This window comes from Jaculus jaculus, chromosome 1 (genome assembly GCF_020740685.1).
Source record: "Jaculus jaculus isolate mJacJac1 chromosome 1, mJacJac1.mat.Y.cur, whole genome shotgun sequence".
NCBI classification, from domain to species: domain Eukaryota; kingdom Metazoa; phylum Chordata; class Mammalia; order Rodentia; family Dipodidae; genus Jaculus; species Jaculus jaculus.
This window is the reverse complement of record NC_059102.1, coordinates 151215243-151231581: the sequence shown is the minus strand read 5'-3', so window position 1 is coordinate 151231581 and position 16339 is coordinate 151215243. Positions and strand designations below refer to the sequence as shown.

The 16339-nt window shown below is 51.5% G+C and overlaps 1 protein-coding gene across 1 annotated transcript; it reads left to right on the top strand.

Moving 5' to 3' along the window:
• Positions 1-3244: 3244 nt before the first annotated feature.
• Lcn10 (lipocalin 10) lies at positions 3245-5961 on the top strand. Its single transcript, XM_004653865.3, has 5 exons — positions 3245-3328; positions 4017-4156; positions 4776-4846; positions 5090-5197; positions 5888-5961. Exons 1-5 carry the CDS (start codon positions 3245-3247, stop codon positions 5959-5961), a joined length of 477 nt encoding a protein of 158 aa, XP_004653922.3.
• Positions 5962-16339: the final 10378 nt, after the last annotated feature.

Below are 16339 nucleotides of genomic sequence, written 5' to 3'. Positions count from 1 at the left end.
TCAAGTGTTGGATTACAGGCACGCACCTTCATGCCCAGCTAATGTGTCTTTCTCTGATTGTGAGTCCTGTAAACATCTTGGTCTTTGTCATACGTCTCTTGTGTTTCCTTACCGGTGAACTGTTTAAATATTTGGCATATTTTTTTTTGAGTATTTCTTACTGGAATGTAGGAAGCTTTAAGTATTAGGGAGATTACCAAATTGTCTATGATAAAAACTAATGTTTCTCTTCTTTCTTCCTCCCTCCCTCCCTTCCTTCCTTCCTTCCTTTCTTTCTTTCTTTCTTTCTTTTTGATTTTTTAAAAATTTTTATTTATTTATTTGAGAGCGACAGACACAGAGAGAAAGACAGATAGAGGGAGAGAGAGAGAATGGGCGCGCCAGGGCTTCCAGCCTCTGCAAACGAACTCCAGACGCGTGCACCCCCTTTTGCATCTAGCTAACGTGGGACCTGGGGAACCGAGCCTCGAACCGGGGTCCTTAGGCTTCACAGGCAAGCGCTTAACCGCTAAGCCATCTCTCCAGCCCTCTTTTTGATTTTTTTGAAGTAGGGTCTCACATTAACCCAGGCTGGCCATGAACTTACAGTGATCCTCCTACCTCTACTTTCTTGGTGCCACCATGCCCGGCCTACAAATATATCCCCACATTTGGTATTTTTCTTATTTGGTGGAGAAGTTCCCCTCCCCCATGAATATTCTTATTTTCTGTACCATCGTGTACTTCAGTCTTTGCTTCCGGGGGCTCTCGGGGTGCCATAGCATGGTGAGGTACTCCTTCTCTCCTGTCAGGCTTCGAAAGGCTTCTTGCATCTTTGAGTTTTGCCTTGGGGGGGCAGGATATATGAGGTACACCCAGATGGCTATGCAGCCCAATGTCTTTGAATTATTAAGTGAACGGTTCCTTTGTCCCCACTGACCCAGGATATAATCTTTGTCACACATACCCACCTGGGTGAGTTTTGCTTCATTTTTGGTCTTTCTATACTATTCATCTATTTACTTGTTTAGATCCTAATGTTTTTGTTTTGTTTCCTTCCTCCCTTCCTCCCTCCCTTCGATCTTCCCATCCTTTCTTCCTTCCTTCCTTTCTTTTTGAGGTAGGGTCTCACTCTAGCCCAGGCTGACCTGGAATTCACTATGTTGTCTCTGGGTGGCCTTGAACTTATGGCAACCCTCCTACCTCTGCCTCCCGAGTGCTGGGACTGAAGGTGTGCACCACCACACCTGCCTAATGTTTTAAGTACTGTAGTTTTAAAGTGTCTCCTCATCTGCTGGACCAGCTTTTGCCAAGTTTTCCTTGTAGAGTGACCCCAGCTCCTCATACTGTGGGGGTCTTGCTCTTGGTCGCCTTTGCTGCCTGCTAGTTTTCTCTAACAAATACCACTACCTGTTTGTGGGGTGTGCGTGCTTCAGGGGCTAACAACTTGGGGAACCTCTGGACAATGTCTTCTCATCAGAACACAGGGTATCACACGTGCCCTCAGCACCACGGTGTCCTTGACGTGGGTTTCTTGGGAAGGCCAAAGGAAGGGCAGGTGCTTCTTGGGTCCTGCTGGCCCATCTACCCAGAGAGGGGTTTTGTGGTAACTTGGGTGTCAAGAAAGAAGTGAGCCAGTGGTGGCACATGCAGAGCTGTATAGCTCCCTCTCAGTGGAGGCTGGTGGGCGCGGCCCAGGTGCTATGACTGCCGAAGCCCCGTCCTCACAGCTGGCTTCATATTGTGCAGTCACCTGTGCACACAAGCTCCTTCAGGTAGGCCGCCTCTTTGTGCATCATCTCTGGTTCCCTTGGAGGGGGGCGGGCAGAAGGAGCCTGGGGCCCTGGGGAGACGTTTGCCCAAGCCCGTTCAGCTGGTGGCTCTGCTGTCACCAAGGTGGCTGAAGGTGGGGGTGACGACTCTGGCGAGCCAGCTCGCAGCACTCGCCCAGGTTTTCAGTGAGTCTGCAGCCCTTGGCAGCCATCCCACAGCGTCCTGGCCTCCTGGTTGAAGTGGAATAGGAGCTGTCTTCCTTCTCCGAGGCCCAGGGCAGGGCGCTGGCTTGCTCTCCCCGCACCCCCCCACTTGCATTCAGAATAAAGTGGTTTCACCTGCAAACCTGTCACAATGTGTCTCCACAGGGGGTGGGACGCAGATGGTCTTTGCACACAGTGGGGAAGGGTGAGGGCTGTCACAGAGGCCAGACCATTGAACCACAGAGCCAGCTCTGGGACAAGAGATGTCACTGCACTTGTGTTCCTTGCCACAGTTTCCTGGGCCTGGGGACAAGGCTACCAGGTCTCACTGGGTACTGGACACAGCCTGCCTTCCCCCCCCACCCACCCATCTAGGCAAAACCACAGCTGCCTGGCCTGGGCAAAAGCCTGTGGATAGGTGGGGACACTGTGGGTGGGGGCAGAGGCTGAGCTGTGGGTAGAGGTCACAGCATTCCTAGGTTGCCCAGATGTCCACACATTGCCCAGCAGGAGGGCACTCCCAGGGCTCTAGCTCTGCTGGTTATATGTCAGGGAGCACTCGGGACCCCCTAAGACCAGAGCCTGAGGATCCTCCTGGATTCAGGCTATGGAGGTTACGGGTCTGGAAATGGTGGAGTGATGTCGCTCACTGAGAGCAGACACACAAGGAGGAAATGGGGCCTCAAGGCTGGAACACACACACACACACACACAAACACACACACACACATACACACACACACACACACACACAGGCACACACACCCCCTTCTTGGATTTAGGCACCGTGGTCTCAGAAAGGTGGCCCTAAAGTCTATGCTGTAAAGCGACTGTGTGTCTCCGCATGCGTACCTGTTCTGAGAGGCAATGATCTGGCTCTCATATGGGTTAAGGTTATGAGAGCCCTAAGGTGCCCACTGCCAGCTGAGATGGCATAGTCTTCCATGAGTGGCATGCAGGGGACTGGTGGGGGCTCCAGCCCCTCAGCAGCGAGGTGTGTAGGACCATTCTCCATGTGGCCTCCAAGAACATAATGACACCTGTCTTCAGGGACCTCCTAGGCAGCGACTCCCACTGCAGCTGACAATAACCAGTCTGAGCGCCAGGATGACCTCTGTAGCTGGAGAGGGGCAGATCCTAAAGCCACACCTATCCACCTCCACCCATCTTCCCCACCTGCCCCTAGGGTTTGAGGCTCCAGGGTGGATCAGACACTCGCAGCAGGGCAGGCGGAGCAAGACAGGCATCTTTAAATGTGGCATCAATGCCCTACGCTGTAGCCGGAGAGGATGAATCTGGCCCTGGTTCTGGCCGTGAAGTCCCAGATACAGGAATATTTCCCCAAGGAGGCCCGTGCCCTCAACTGGAGCAAGGTGAGCCACATGGCCCTTGGCTGCTGTGTTAGGCATCAGGGCCACAGGGTACAGGGAACACTGGTACATGGGTGCTTTGGGGTCAAAAATTCTAGCTCCAGGTGCCCCAAATCAGGACGTAGGGCTTGGCTCCTGCTGGGCCAAGACGGACTGGCTGCTGTCCTCTCTCAGCATGTCCCAGCCCTGGGAACCCCTGAGAAGTGCTCTACAAAACGGTCAAGTGCTTGAAGGAGGGGATGGGCAGGGGTCAGAGTGAGCTGAGCAGGTGTCTGAACAATTATGGGAAGGTTCTGCCAGACCGGCCACAGGCACATGAGGGTAGTGCTTCCAAAGCGGAGCATGGGTCTGCAGCCGGAAATGCTGATGGCCAGGGGCTCAGGAACAGGTGCAAGAGGAGAGGCTGGGAGGCCAGAGGAGGGCAGCAGCCTGGGAGACATGCAGGGAAAACTCTGAGCTGTGCCACCCACGGCCCGGCCCTGAGCCTTCTTGGGCCCCTGACCAGCCAAGCATAAGCCTCTCTTTAGCCTGACCCAGGACAGGGCCGTGCCCACCTGCAGTCACAGGTGTGGGCTTGGCCTTGGGAAAGTGGGAGGTGTGGCACCCTGGGGTCCGTCCTTCAGCTGAGAGGCTGAGTGGGAGCGCCTTGGTGTGGTGGCTCTGACACAGGCCTCCCCAGGTGCCCCTGCAGTTTTCAGGGTTCTGGTACATTATCGCTGTTGCCCCAGACACCCGAGGATTCCTGCCGGCTAGAGACAAGAGGAAGCTGGGGTCATGTGTGGTGACAGCGCACAAGATGGGCCAGCCTAAGGTGACTGTGGCCTTTAACCGGTGAGGCAGCACGGTGGTGATCCAGGCACACCGTCCCGGAGAGGTCAGGGCAGCGCCCCTTCTGGGAGGAAGGAGCTGCCAGGAAAGGGAAAAGGGTCCTGGGGAGGAAATAGGCTTTTCAACTACCCTCCACCCAGTCTTCCCCTAAAACCAAAGGGTGATTTGGGGGCATGAATGGGTAGGAGGGGAGGGGGTATTGGGAATGAAGTTTTTTCATTATGAGAGAGAGAGGTGGTGTGTGTGTGTGTATTAGGGGACAGAATTAGTACGCCATGGTCTCTAGCCACTGCAGTCAAACTTCAGACATGTGCACCATCTTGTATTCACGCATGACCTTGTGTGCATACGCCACCTTGTCCATCTGGCTTATGTGGTCAAACCTAGGTCCTTAAGCTTCACAGGCAAGCACCTTAACTGCTAAGCCATCTCCCCAGCCCAGGGAATGGACTTTTTAGCTCTGGGCAGTCCCTTGCCCTAATTAGAAAATTCTAGAATAAATTGGTCACTCAGAACAGGTGAGCAGGTGGAGTTAGACAAGGCAGTTGGGGGGGGGGCAGTGGACCGTGGGTGGGAATGCCCCCCCCCCCACTGGCTGCAGCTTACAGCACCTGTTCTGTAGGCCTCAGGGGTGTCAGTCCCAGGAGGTGACCCCGAGGAAAGACAGGAAGAAGGCCGTGTTCAGAAACACCTGTGTGTATGTAGTAGGATGCCTGGGCCATGGGAAAGTGGGAGGTGTGGGGGCCACCTTCCCGGCTCCCCAGAGCAGGTGGTGGGTGGGCCAGACACGTGGAATGGGTGGCCAGCCGGGCTGGCTGTGGTTCCAGAGCCCAACTACACTCCTCTGGGTGGCTTGGCCTGGGAGGGGAGGTCAGAGGTGAAAGGCCTGAGGTGCTGGGGTCCAGGCACCAGAGGCTCCTGGGCCTTCTCTTGCAGCGAAGGGGGTGAAAGCCTTCCACGTGCTGTCCACTGACTACAGGTGTGGCTTGCTTTACGTCCGCCTGGGCCACGCTGGCAGCAACCACAAGAGTCTGCTGCTCTTTAGTGAGTGTCACGTGCAGAGCCACCCTTGGTGGCAGAGGGTCAGAGGGGTGACAGGCACAAGAGGGGAGGGAGGGGAAGAGGGAGGAGCGAAGGCAGGGCTGGCAAGTAAGGCTGGCCAGCTGGGAGAGAGTGTGGCCAGGGTGGGTGCTTGGAGAGGGGCTGTGGAGCGACTCCTAGTAGAAGGCTGGAGGCAGCTGCATCAGGGGCGAGTGGGCCTCGAATGGCTACTGGGACAGGACGGCCTTCTGTGTGGACAGGGGCTGCCTGGGATGAGGTTCAGATGAAGGGTGTGGGTCCTAAGCCCTGGGTGGCTGAGGGTCAGCATAGAATAGCTGGAGATGAGGGGAGGCTGTGGGGTAGGCATGGGACAGGGCCAGCCAAGTGGAAGGATGAATGGAAGGGATGTAGAGGGGACACGAGCCCACTTCCATACACCAAGGCTGTGCCATAGGGCAGGACCTGTGCAGGAGGAGGAAGAGGAGGGGTCTTCAGTTGGGCATGATCAGGCAAGCAGCTGGCTGGGATGTGCCCAGGGACCGGAAAGCACAGGGGGCTCCCAGCGGCCTACCCCTCACAGCCTTGCAAACAAGGGAGGTCGGAATGACAGTGGGGGTAAGGGCTAGTAGTTTGCAGCTCCCCAAATGCCAGAATGGGCATCTCTGGTACTGTGACTGTGGCCCCCAACTGCAGACAGATGGAACATTTGCAGCTTCTCGAGTTCTCTGAGAATTCATGGACACATGCCATGTTCTGAAGCTCACTAAGCTCACGGTCCTCCCAAAAGATGGTACCATGTGATGCGGGCTTTCACCCCACCCTCTTTCACCCCCCCCCCCCGCCTCTCCCATTAGACAGCTTGTCTGTGCAAGGTATAGAAACCATGTGCCAAGGCCACTATGAAAGTGTCCAAACGCCCCATCCTGCCCCCTGCAGGCCTCCCATCGGCGTGGGGTGTGCAATGCCCTGCGTGGATCCTAAGAGGCAGCTTCCAGGCCATAAAGGCTTTAGCTGATACCCAGGCTGGGGTCATGAGATGGGCACGACACAGTTCTGTCCTCAGTCGAGTCCAGGGCAGCCAGGGTGAGCCCCTGCGCGTGGATTTGTGGCAGACACAGACCCCCGCAGCAGCTGGGTCTCTTGGTGTCTTTGTCCTTCCCCACAGCTTCCTGTGTACCCACACTCCTCCCGTGAGAGCCGGCTGCTCTCCACTCAGCTTTGCAACCTGTGATCCTTCCGGACCCCGAGGACTGTTGTCCCAGGTGGCAGGTCATCACATCCAGTGGCCTGTTCAGAGGTGTTTGTTCCAGAGGTGACCGAAGGCCACTGACAACGTGAAAAAAAAATCAAGTGGCTCCAGGCATGAAGGCAGAGCAATAGGAAAGGAGGACACATGCCCCTTGACCTCTTCCTGTGATGTGTCCCTATCTGCTGTGAAATCAACCACTGCTAGTAAGTTCAGGCCTCACTGCTCTCTCTGTGTGACCACCAAGCATGTTCCTTGACCTTTCACACCTCAGGAAACTGCTCGCTTACCCAAGAAATGTTCAACAACACCTATGTGTTCGGGCAGGCATTGGGCTGGCCACTGGGCTTAGCTCTGAGACACAGCAGGCAAATGCAGGTTTAGAATGATGCTGCAACGGGACAGCTGTCACTCACGTCATCACTGTCAGGGGAGGGGGGCACTGTCAAGGGGTAGCTGTCAATCAAGTCATCACTGTAGGGGGAGAGGGGTAGCTTGACCTCACATCCTCACTGTCAGGCTGCCGTCAGTCGTGGCATTGTCCAACCATGCTGTGACGTATACATTATAGGCGCTACGACCTGCCTTCTGGAGCAACAAGTAGGGGAAAACAGCACATCAGAAGCCTTCCCCAGGGGAGAGGGGAGGGGGAGCTGCTTGGTGGAAGTGACGTGGAAAGTAAGCCATGCCGATGGGGGAGGGATGCTGAGTGGAGCAGGGGAGCTTCCCTGGTGGAGGAAGTGACTTTTGAAGAGACCAAGGATGGGGGACAGTGCCTTCTCTGGTGGCTCAGGGGACCCCACTTTGAGAGCTTGGGCAGCTAGAGAGAGAGAGAGAGAGAGAGAAGAGAGAGGCATGAGGAAAGGCTGTCTGTGGACAGGCCGGACTCTGCAATGGCTTGAGGCTGGGGTAAAGGGTTTGGGCTGTATTTAGGGGTGCTGGAGGGAGACAGGTCAATGAAATTTGCATGCGGTGCACAGGGCTGAGTGTGATGGGTGGGCTCAATGATCAGCTCCACGGTTTGAAAGAATCAGGTGGTGGACAGGAGTAGGCAGAGAGCAGGAACAGGTGCAGGGAAACCAGCCCGAGTCCAGAAGATGTGGTGTGTGAGCTACGGTAGGGGCTGGACGGAAGTGGCGGGTGGGTTGGAAAAGACAGGCAAGAGAGGAGTGCATCAGGCATCAAAAGGGAATCACAGACCAGATTTGGGAGCTTTGAGTGTCCCCAGGACATCCCGGGGACAGAGTAGATGGGAGCTAGAATTCAGAGGAAAGATCTAAGGCGTGGAGCTGGGAAGATGGCTCAGCGGTTGAAGGTGCTTTCTTGTAAAGCCTGCCAGCCCCAAGCCATCCACATAAGCTGACCCCAAAAGTGGCACAAGCATCTGGTGTTGCTTGCAGTGGTAGAGGCATGCACATGTGCATGAGTAATTTTTTTTTTTTCTGGGCTGGAGAGATTGCTTAGTGGTTAAGGCACATGCCTGAGAAGTCTAAGGATCTAGGTTTGATTCTCCAGGTTCCACGTAAGCCAGATGCACATGGTGGCGCCTGTGTCTGGAGTTTGTTTGCAGTGGCTGGAAGCCTGGAACACCCATTCTCCCTCTCTCTCTAATAAATAAGTAAAAATTAAGTTTAAAAAATTAAAAAAATATATATTTTTTTCCAAGGTAGAGTTTCACTCTAGCCCCAAGCTGATCTGGAATTCACTATGCAGCCTCAGGGTGGCTTGAACTCACTGCGGTCCTCCTACTTTTGCCACCTGAGTGCTGAGATTAAAGATGTGAGCCACCAAACCTGGTGCAAATATTTTTTAAAGATTTATTTATTTGTTAAAGATAGATAGATAGAGAGAGAGAGACAGAGAGAGAGAGAGAGACAGAGAGAGAGAGAGAGAGAGAGAGGGAGGGAGAGAGAGAGAGGGAGAGAAAGAGAATGGGCACGCCAGGGCCTCCAGCCACTGAAAACAAACTCCAGACACATGCACCACCATGGGCACCTATCTTACTGGGACCTGGAGAATCGAACCTGGGTCCTTAGGCTTCACAGGCATGCGCCTTAACTGCTAAGCTATTTCTTCAGCCCCACAAATATATCACAAATATATTTTTTTCTCAAATACTTTTAAATTATTTATTTATTTATTTATTTGAGAGTGACAGACACAGAGAGAAGGACAGATGGAGGGAGAGAGAGAGAGAATGGGTGCACCAGGGCTTCCAGCCTCTGCAAACGAACTCCAGACACGTGTGCCCCCTTGTGCATCTGGCTAACGTGGGACCTGGGGAACCTAGCCTCGAACCAGGGTCCTTAGGCTTCACAGGCAAGCGTTTAACCACTAAGCCATCTCTCCAGCCCTCTCAAATACTTTTAAAATAAGGGTTATATTGCTTAAGACTCCACATGCTTGGGCTACAAGGTCACTGAGAAATTTTCCTGGAGCTGAGCTGAAAACCTCCTCTGTGTAGACAGGCTGACAGAAAGCTGAAAAAAGTGACATTGCATGCAGCTCCATGGGAGAGACAGAAGTCATCAGTGGAGATAAACAACAGTGGACACTGCAAGCTTTCAGTTTGTCCAACCAGGCCAAATGAGCCAACAGGTGCAATAGTGGCATGTCTTTATGGGGCAAATCAACCACTCTCTAATTGGACTGGAGACCCACTCCATGGGAGGGGATACATTCCTGATACTGGAAACCTATGACAAGAGACCTAGGGGTGTGACATCTATTGGTATCTGGCTAAATGCATGTTTTATGCCTACCAAACTGCCTGGTAAGCACTTTTCTTAATGTTCATACCCATATATATATACATATATATAAATTTTTATTAGCATTTTCCATGATTATAAAAAAATCCCATGGTAATTCTCTCCCCCCTGCCATACTTTCCCCTTTGAAATTCCATTCTCCATCATATTATCTCCCCATACCCATATATTAATGCTACTCTCACTTTTGGCTAGAGAAGCTTCTCTTTGCAGAAGGTGGTGACCTCTGGGAAGACCTAAAAGGCACTATACTGCTGAGAAGTGACAGAGGACTGCTCAACACTGAAACATCTCTATCACACCCTCCAATATTCAGGGTCCATTGTGGAAGAGGTGGCAGAAAAAAATGTAAGAGCCAAAGGAAGGGTAGGACTCCTTACAACGCATTCTTCCAGTCACAAAATGGCCTGGATATCCATGACCTTTCACTGCCTGACACTACCTACACAAGACCAGTATGATAGGAGGAAAAGATGATGACATCAAAATAAAAGAGAGACTGATTGAGAGGGGGAGGGGATGTGATAGAGAGTGGGTTTTTGAAGGGCAAAGAGGGGGGAGGGAATGATCATGATTTAGTGTCTATAATTATGGAAGTTGGTAATAATAATAAAAAAATAGAGGTCTAAGTAAAGGATCATGGTGGTTTGAATTAGATGTCCCCCATAAACTCATGTATTCTGAATGTTAGGTCCCCAGCTGATGGCAATGTGAGAATTGTAGTCTCCAGAAGAGGTATGTTGTGGGGGACAGACTTAGAGGTATTATAGTCAGCTTCCCCTTGCCAGTGTTTGGCACACTGTCCTACTGGCTGTTGGCCACGTGATGTTGGCCAAGAAATGATGTTCAGCTTCTGCTCATGCCATGTTTTCCCCTGCCACCATGGAGTTTCCTTTTGAGTCTGCAAGACAAAATAAACCATTTCCTCCCACAAGCTGTTTTTGGTTGACTGTTTTCTTCTAGCAATGCAAAACTGACTGCAACAGAGAGGATAACAAATTTGGAGTCACTGATACATGAATGTAGTCATGGCCATGCCTGAGCTCACCTGAGAAAAAAATAATAGGGTTGGATCAGTCAGCTACTGCTGTGTAACAAATAATCCCCCCCAAAATCTCAGGCACATAAAACAATGAATGTTTATTTAGCTGTGTCACTTGCAGGTTGGGCTGTGATCCCATCTGGGTTTGTTTCTGCATTTGTGGGTTTTTAGCAGGTCTGCAGGCTTAAGCTGGGCGCACTTGGGTTGGCTTGGCTCAACTTGTCTTATGTCCTCATATTGGTGTCAATCACAGCAGGGAGGGAGGAGATCCAAGTCCTTCAGACTCAGAGCAGACCCACTGCCATTCCCGTCTCTCCACTGCAGTCAAAGCGAGTCACAGTGTCAAACCTGAAACCAGAGGCCAGAGATGTACTTAGCTACTCCAGTAGGAGAAACTGCCAGAATGCCAGAGGTCACAAGGAGGGTGAGGACTTGGCTCTTTAATGCCACCTGGGCCACCATCACTCAGTCACAGTAGTTCATGTCTCTTGTGTGCATATGTGACTTTTCCTACCTCCTGTCTCTCGTCCTTAATGCTGCATCTGACCCAGGGTTAGGATTAAGGCCTCCGGTCTTTAGGATGGATCACTTAAATCCTGACCAGGTCTTCATATAAACCCTTGAACTGCTGTGGGAAGTAAGTACTAGGTCCCATCCTTAGCACGTGGTAGCACTAAGAGGCTAAGACAGATAGGAACATTACGTGAGAGCGCTGGTCACCACAGAGCAGCTGCTGGTCCTTGGTAACTCCGTTCCCTCTGGCAACATAATGCTGGGTCCTGCTCAGGGGTAGGAGCATCCTGTGGCCTGTGGCCTGGGGTGGCTCCCAGTGCCCTGTTCTCTCTGGTTGCTGGCTTTGAGACACCCTTCCTCTTGCCCTTGTTCATTTGCCTTGGCCGCTTCTGAAGACAGCATGAGAAATGTGTCCCATGGGCACTATTCTTGGCGGTGTCCTGGAGTGCTGGGGCCTGGGGTCCTTTCACCCATGGCACTCCCTTCTGCTGAGGCAGCTTTTCAGAAAACTTTGTGGGTTTCCTGTGTATGTGTTCCTAGTTCACTTCACGGCTGAAAGGCTGCACTCGCCCTTTTGCTGGTGACATACCTCTGCTTGCTTGTTAGAATTCTGGGGCTATCTTGCTGCTGAGGGGCAGGGCCTTTGGGGGAGATGGCTCAGGGGTTAAAGGTCTGCTGACTAGAGTTCTAAACTCCAGCACCCACGTAAAGCCATACCTAAAATGACACTCGTCTGTCATCCCAACGCACGCATGGCAATGAGAGGCAGAATCAGGAGAACCTCCAAGCTCGTGGCATTTTCAGAGGTAAAACATAAGAGAGACCCTGTTTCCTGTTTCAAAATAAGGTGGAAATAGAAGACCAACACCCCAAAGTTGTTCTCTGACTTCCATAGACACACCATGGCATGTGTGTATACACACACACACACACACACACACACACACACTGAAAAAGAGAGCATTGAGCAGGGCATGGTGGTGCACGCCTTTAATCCCAAAACTCGGGAGGCAGAGGTAGGAGGATCACCATGAGTTTGAGGCCATCCTGAGAATACAGAGTGAATTCCAGGTCAGCCTGAGCTAGAGTGAGACCCTACCTCGAAAAACCAAAGAAAAAAAATGCACTTGTGTGCCTCAAATCTACCTGGCACACTGGTTCCTCCCAAAGTGGCAACAAAGACACCTTGAGCGATGCCCTTGATTTGCTTTGTGCACCAAGGAAGGCATGGCTACCCAACAGCTCCTTGCCTTTACATATACTCTGCAGCTGGCAGCTCTTGACCTTTTTCTGTGGCTGTAATTTAAGTTGAGGGTACTTTGCTGGGCAGGGAGTTTGGAAATGAGAGGCCTTTTGGTGTTTCAGGCCAGCAGCATCCAGCCTTTCCACCTTTTCCTCTGTGCCCTTTCCCTGGCCTTTCTGTCTTGAAGGAGCTCACTGTGTACTAGGGCACGAATCAGCCCCGTGACCCTAGTGTTCAGTTATAGAGCCAAGCGTCTCGTCTAAGCCCACGGGTTTTGAGACACATTACCCTCTTCCCAGAGGCTCTAAGCCACCATCTAGCTCCTAGCTCTGTCATTGCATGCTTGGCAGCACTTGGGGAAGCTACTGTCTTCACTGCTTAACCCTGCCAGGGACAGGGGAAGAGGAAGACGAAAAGGGATAGGCTGGGAAGAGGGAGTCCTACAGAGTGATAGATGAGACGCCTGTCCCTGCACATGCCCACAGGGAGCCCCATGCCATCTATCTCACTGCCCTCACAGGCAGCCTCCCACTGTGGCACCCAGGTGGGTGGTGTCAGAGTTGGTCCCTGTAACACTAACACAGAGCCAGCCACCATTCTTTAAAGGCTTAAAAACTTATTTATTTATTTAAGAGTGACATATATATATAGAGAAAGAGGGAGAGAGAGAGAGAGAGAGAATTGGCGTGCCAGGGCCTCCAGCCACTGCAAACAAACTCCAGAAGCATGTGCCACCTTGTGCATCTGGCTAACGTGGGTCCTGGGGAATCAAGCCTCGAACTGGGGTCATTAAGCTTCACGGGCAAGCGCTTAACCATTAAGCCATCTCTCCAGCCCCCCAGCCACCATTCTTACAGATCTTCATGCTGTTTGCTAAGGCCTGGCCCAGTTCTCACATGGTCCTGCGAGTTAGATCCCCACTATGGCCCTGGATAAGCCTCACAGGCAGTGTGTCTGCAGCTTGTGTTAGCTGCTTTTCTTGTTGCAGTGACAAAACACTTCACAGGAAGTTCCTTAAGGATGGAAGAGCTTTTTCTGCTCCACGGTTTGACGGTATAGTCCCTCATGGCGGGAGGGCATCGCCGCAGGAGCGGGAGGCGGCTGGTCACAATGCATCCACAGTCAGGAAGCAGAGACAGACGCATGCTGGTGCTTGGTTCTCCCTCTCTCTCTCTCCTTATTCAGTCATGACCCCAGCCATGATATATTGTGCTGTCCACATTCAGGGTGGGTATCCCCCAATAACTACTCTGAAGCCCTACTATGCAGGGGTATGGTGTGGGGAGAAGAGCTCTTTTGGCGGGATTAGTTGTGGGTGAAGGTGGGGGCTCATGATGAGGCTGTGGTTCTAATAAGGAGACACACTGCCTTCTCTCTACACAGTGAGGGCACATGAGGACCTCTTCCATCCAGGAAGAAGCTCTCATCAGAAACTCACCACACTAGCACCCTTTCGCCTTGAGATTATAAAACATAAACACTCTTTAAAGCTGCCTGGAGTCCTTGGTTACGGCAACCCTAGCTGATCAATACACACAGGTGAGCCATAGGCAAGCCCATGTGTGGCGCAAAGGTCCTCAGCCTTGCCTGGGAGCTTGGCTTCCTGGAGGGGGGTTAGATGCCCTTGCATGGTCTGTTTCCACTTGGCCATTCCAAGGGCATGGGGGACAATGAAAGCTATTTCTGTCTGGAAGGCAGAGAACCTTGAGCTGGCCCCTGGGCATCTCCCTTACAAGTCTGGGCACTGTGTTCCGAAGGAGGTGGCACTAATAGCCCTCCTGGGCACAGGGACAAGTTTTTTTTTTTTTTCCCTGAATCAGTCTATAGCTTCAGAGCCTCAGTGTCTGTCTCTGTCTCCTGGACCAATGTCCCTAGCTGGGCATCTGCACTTCAGTGAGGAGCAAGGAAGGAGAGTCTCATAGTTTCCTGCAAACCTGATCTGCTTTCTGCAGGGCCAGGCTTTCTGAGCCTGTTCTCATGGCTTTCACAGAACAGGGCCGAGTTGCCACAGCTTAATTCCGCAGGGGCAGCAGCAAAAGTCAGTAGCCCAAGCTAGCCACGGACGTGTGTGCGTGTGCGTGTGTGTGTTGTGTGTGTGCACTAGTACACACACGAGCCGCTTATGTGAGCATGCCTACCATCCCCACACACAGCCCCACTTGCACATGTGCCCAGGCATGAGATGCAGAGCCACATGCTGACACATGATGCATCACCCTATCCTGTGCAAAGTGCATCCATGTACATGGGTCAAATACCTGCACATGCGCTCCAGCACACATGATGCACACACGTGTATGCATACCTCAGCTTACTCAGAATGCACAGATGTGCACATGGACACTCCACAGGGACATGTGTGCACAGAGTGCACCGTGCGTGCACACATATATATATATATATACGATTCATACACACATGTACATACATGTATAATTCATATTCACCCACTCGCCCACATGCATGCTAACCTGTGCACACATGTATAAGCGTGTGTTAATACAAACACACACCTGCACACACATACCTATTCACGTCAACTCCAGCTCAGAGAAAGCCTGCTATGGTAGCTTATGAAGGAGGAGGGGCTGCCCAGTGCCAGTGACCTTCACAGAAAGACTACCTATAGGACTGGAGAGATGGCTCAGTGGTTAAGGCGCTTGCCTGTGAAGCCTAAGGACCCATGTTCTACTCTCCAGATTCCACGTTAGCTAGACACACAAAGGCGAGGCAAGTGCAAGGCCTCACATGCCCACTAGGTGGTGCAAGCATCTGGTGTGTAATTACAGTGGCTGAGGCCCTAGCATGCCAATTCTCTCTCTCTCCCTTCAAAAAAACATAAACAACTAAGAAAAAAAAAGAAAGAAAGAAAAACTACTTATGGGCTTCATGCGCTTCCAATCTTGGCTTCTTCCCACTGTCCAGGAAGTGAGTTTGGTGCAGTGACTGGACCTACCTTCCTAGGAAGCCAAACCCTCCATTTAGTCTCACCTGCACACTGGAGCCTTTGTTCCTTCTGGAAAAGACTCCATTATTCTCTCAGTGAACGGCGCATTTGCTGCTCCATCTAAAAAATCCTACCATGTGTTTTTCCCCCCCTTTCTAAATAATGGGGAAGGAGCATTTCACATAACCTCAAGTTAATAATTCCACAGTATTTGCCACCCCCTCTAGCTGGTCCCAAGTCATTCTTCCTGCAAAACAAACTCCCAACCTCTGATCAGTCCCCACTGGGCTCTCCCCACCCCTAGCCAGGAAGCCAACAATCTGCTTTCTGTCCTCATGGTCTGGCCCTTGCTGGATATTTCCCGTAGATGGAGTTCTGCAACTTGTCCATTTGTTATCTGCTCATGAACTGTCATGTGTTTGAGGCTTATTCATGTTGCAGTTTCATTTTTTTCCCTCATGGCTGAACCCTGTTCCACTGAGTGATAAGTCCATTTTGAGGAACAATATGTTTGTGGGTAAAACTGGGGTGCTTCTGACACTGAAGGAAATCCTGAACAAACCCTACAGTTTGTTTTTCATTGACTTTTAAAAACATTAACGAGCTGTGCATGGTGGTGCACACTTTTATTTTTATTTATTTTTTATTTATTTTTTAAAATTTTTTATTTATTTTTATTAACAGCTTCCATGATTATAAAAAATACCCCATGGTGATACCCTCGGTGGTACACACTTTCAATCCCAGCACTTGAGAGGCAGAGGTAGGAGGATCGCCATGAGGTTGAGGCCACCTTATGAATTCCAGGTCAGTCTGGGCTAGAAAAACCTTGAAAAACAAAAACCAAACAAAACCCAACCAGCCCCCACCCCCAAACTCCCTCTAATGTAGGAAGACACCCAGAGGAGTGATATATCACTGGTTTCCCACTAGTTTTGCTATAAATAACCCTTCTCCCATAGGTCTCAACAGTAACAGCTGCCTGGGACCATCAGGCCCTTTCTGAAATCATTTGTTCTTCTCTTTCTCTTGTTGGCCTGTGCAGGTGTCTGATGGGTGACATCAGGCACCTGATAGCACTCCCTTCAGGTCATGCATGGCATTGCCCCTGTTTTGAGATCGTGGGTCCTGTGAAAGGTCATTTCACTGCTCTAAGTGCACACATCACCCAATCCTCAGCTTCTCCACACCATAGCATTTGGCCGCTTTTCCCTGTCAACATCCTTAAACTCCATCCTCAGGCAGGTACGCTCGAGACAGGGTCTCCCTCCTTGTGCCTGGCTGCCTTGCGAATGAACACTATCTCCTTCTCAGAATCGTCCCTGCTGTGGTTGGCATAGTGTGCCATGGGCAAAATATGGTTCAACTCCCGTTCTTAGCGCT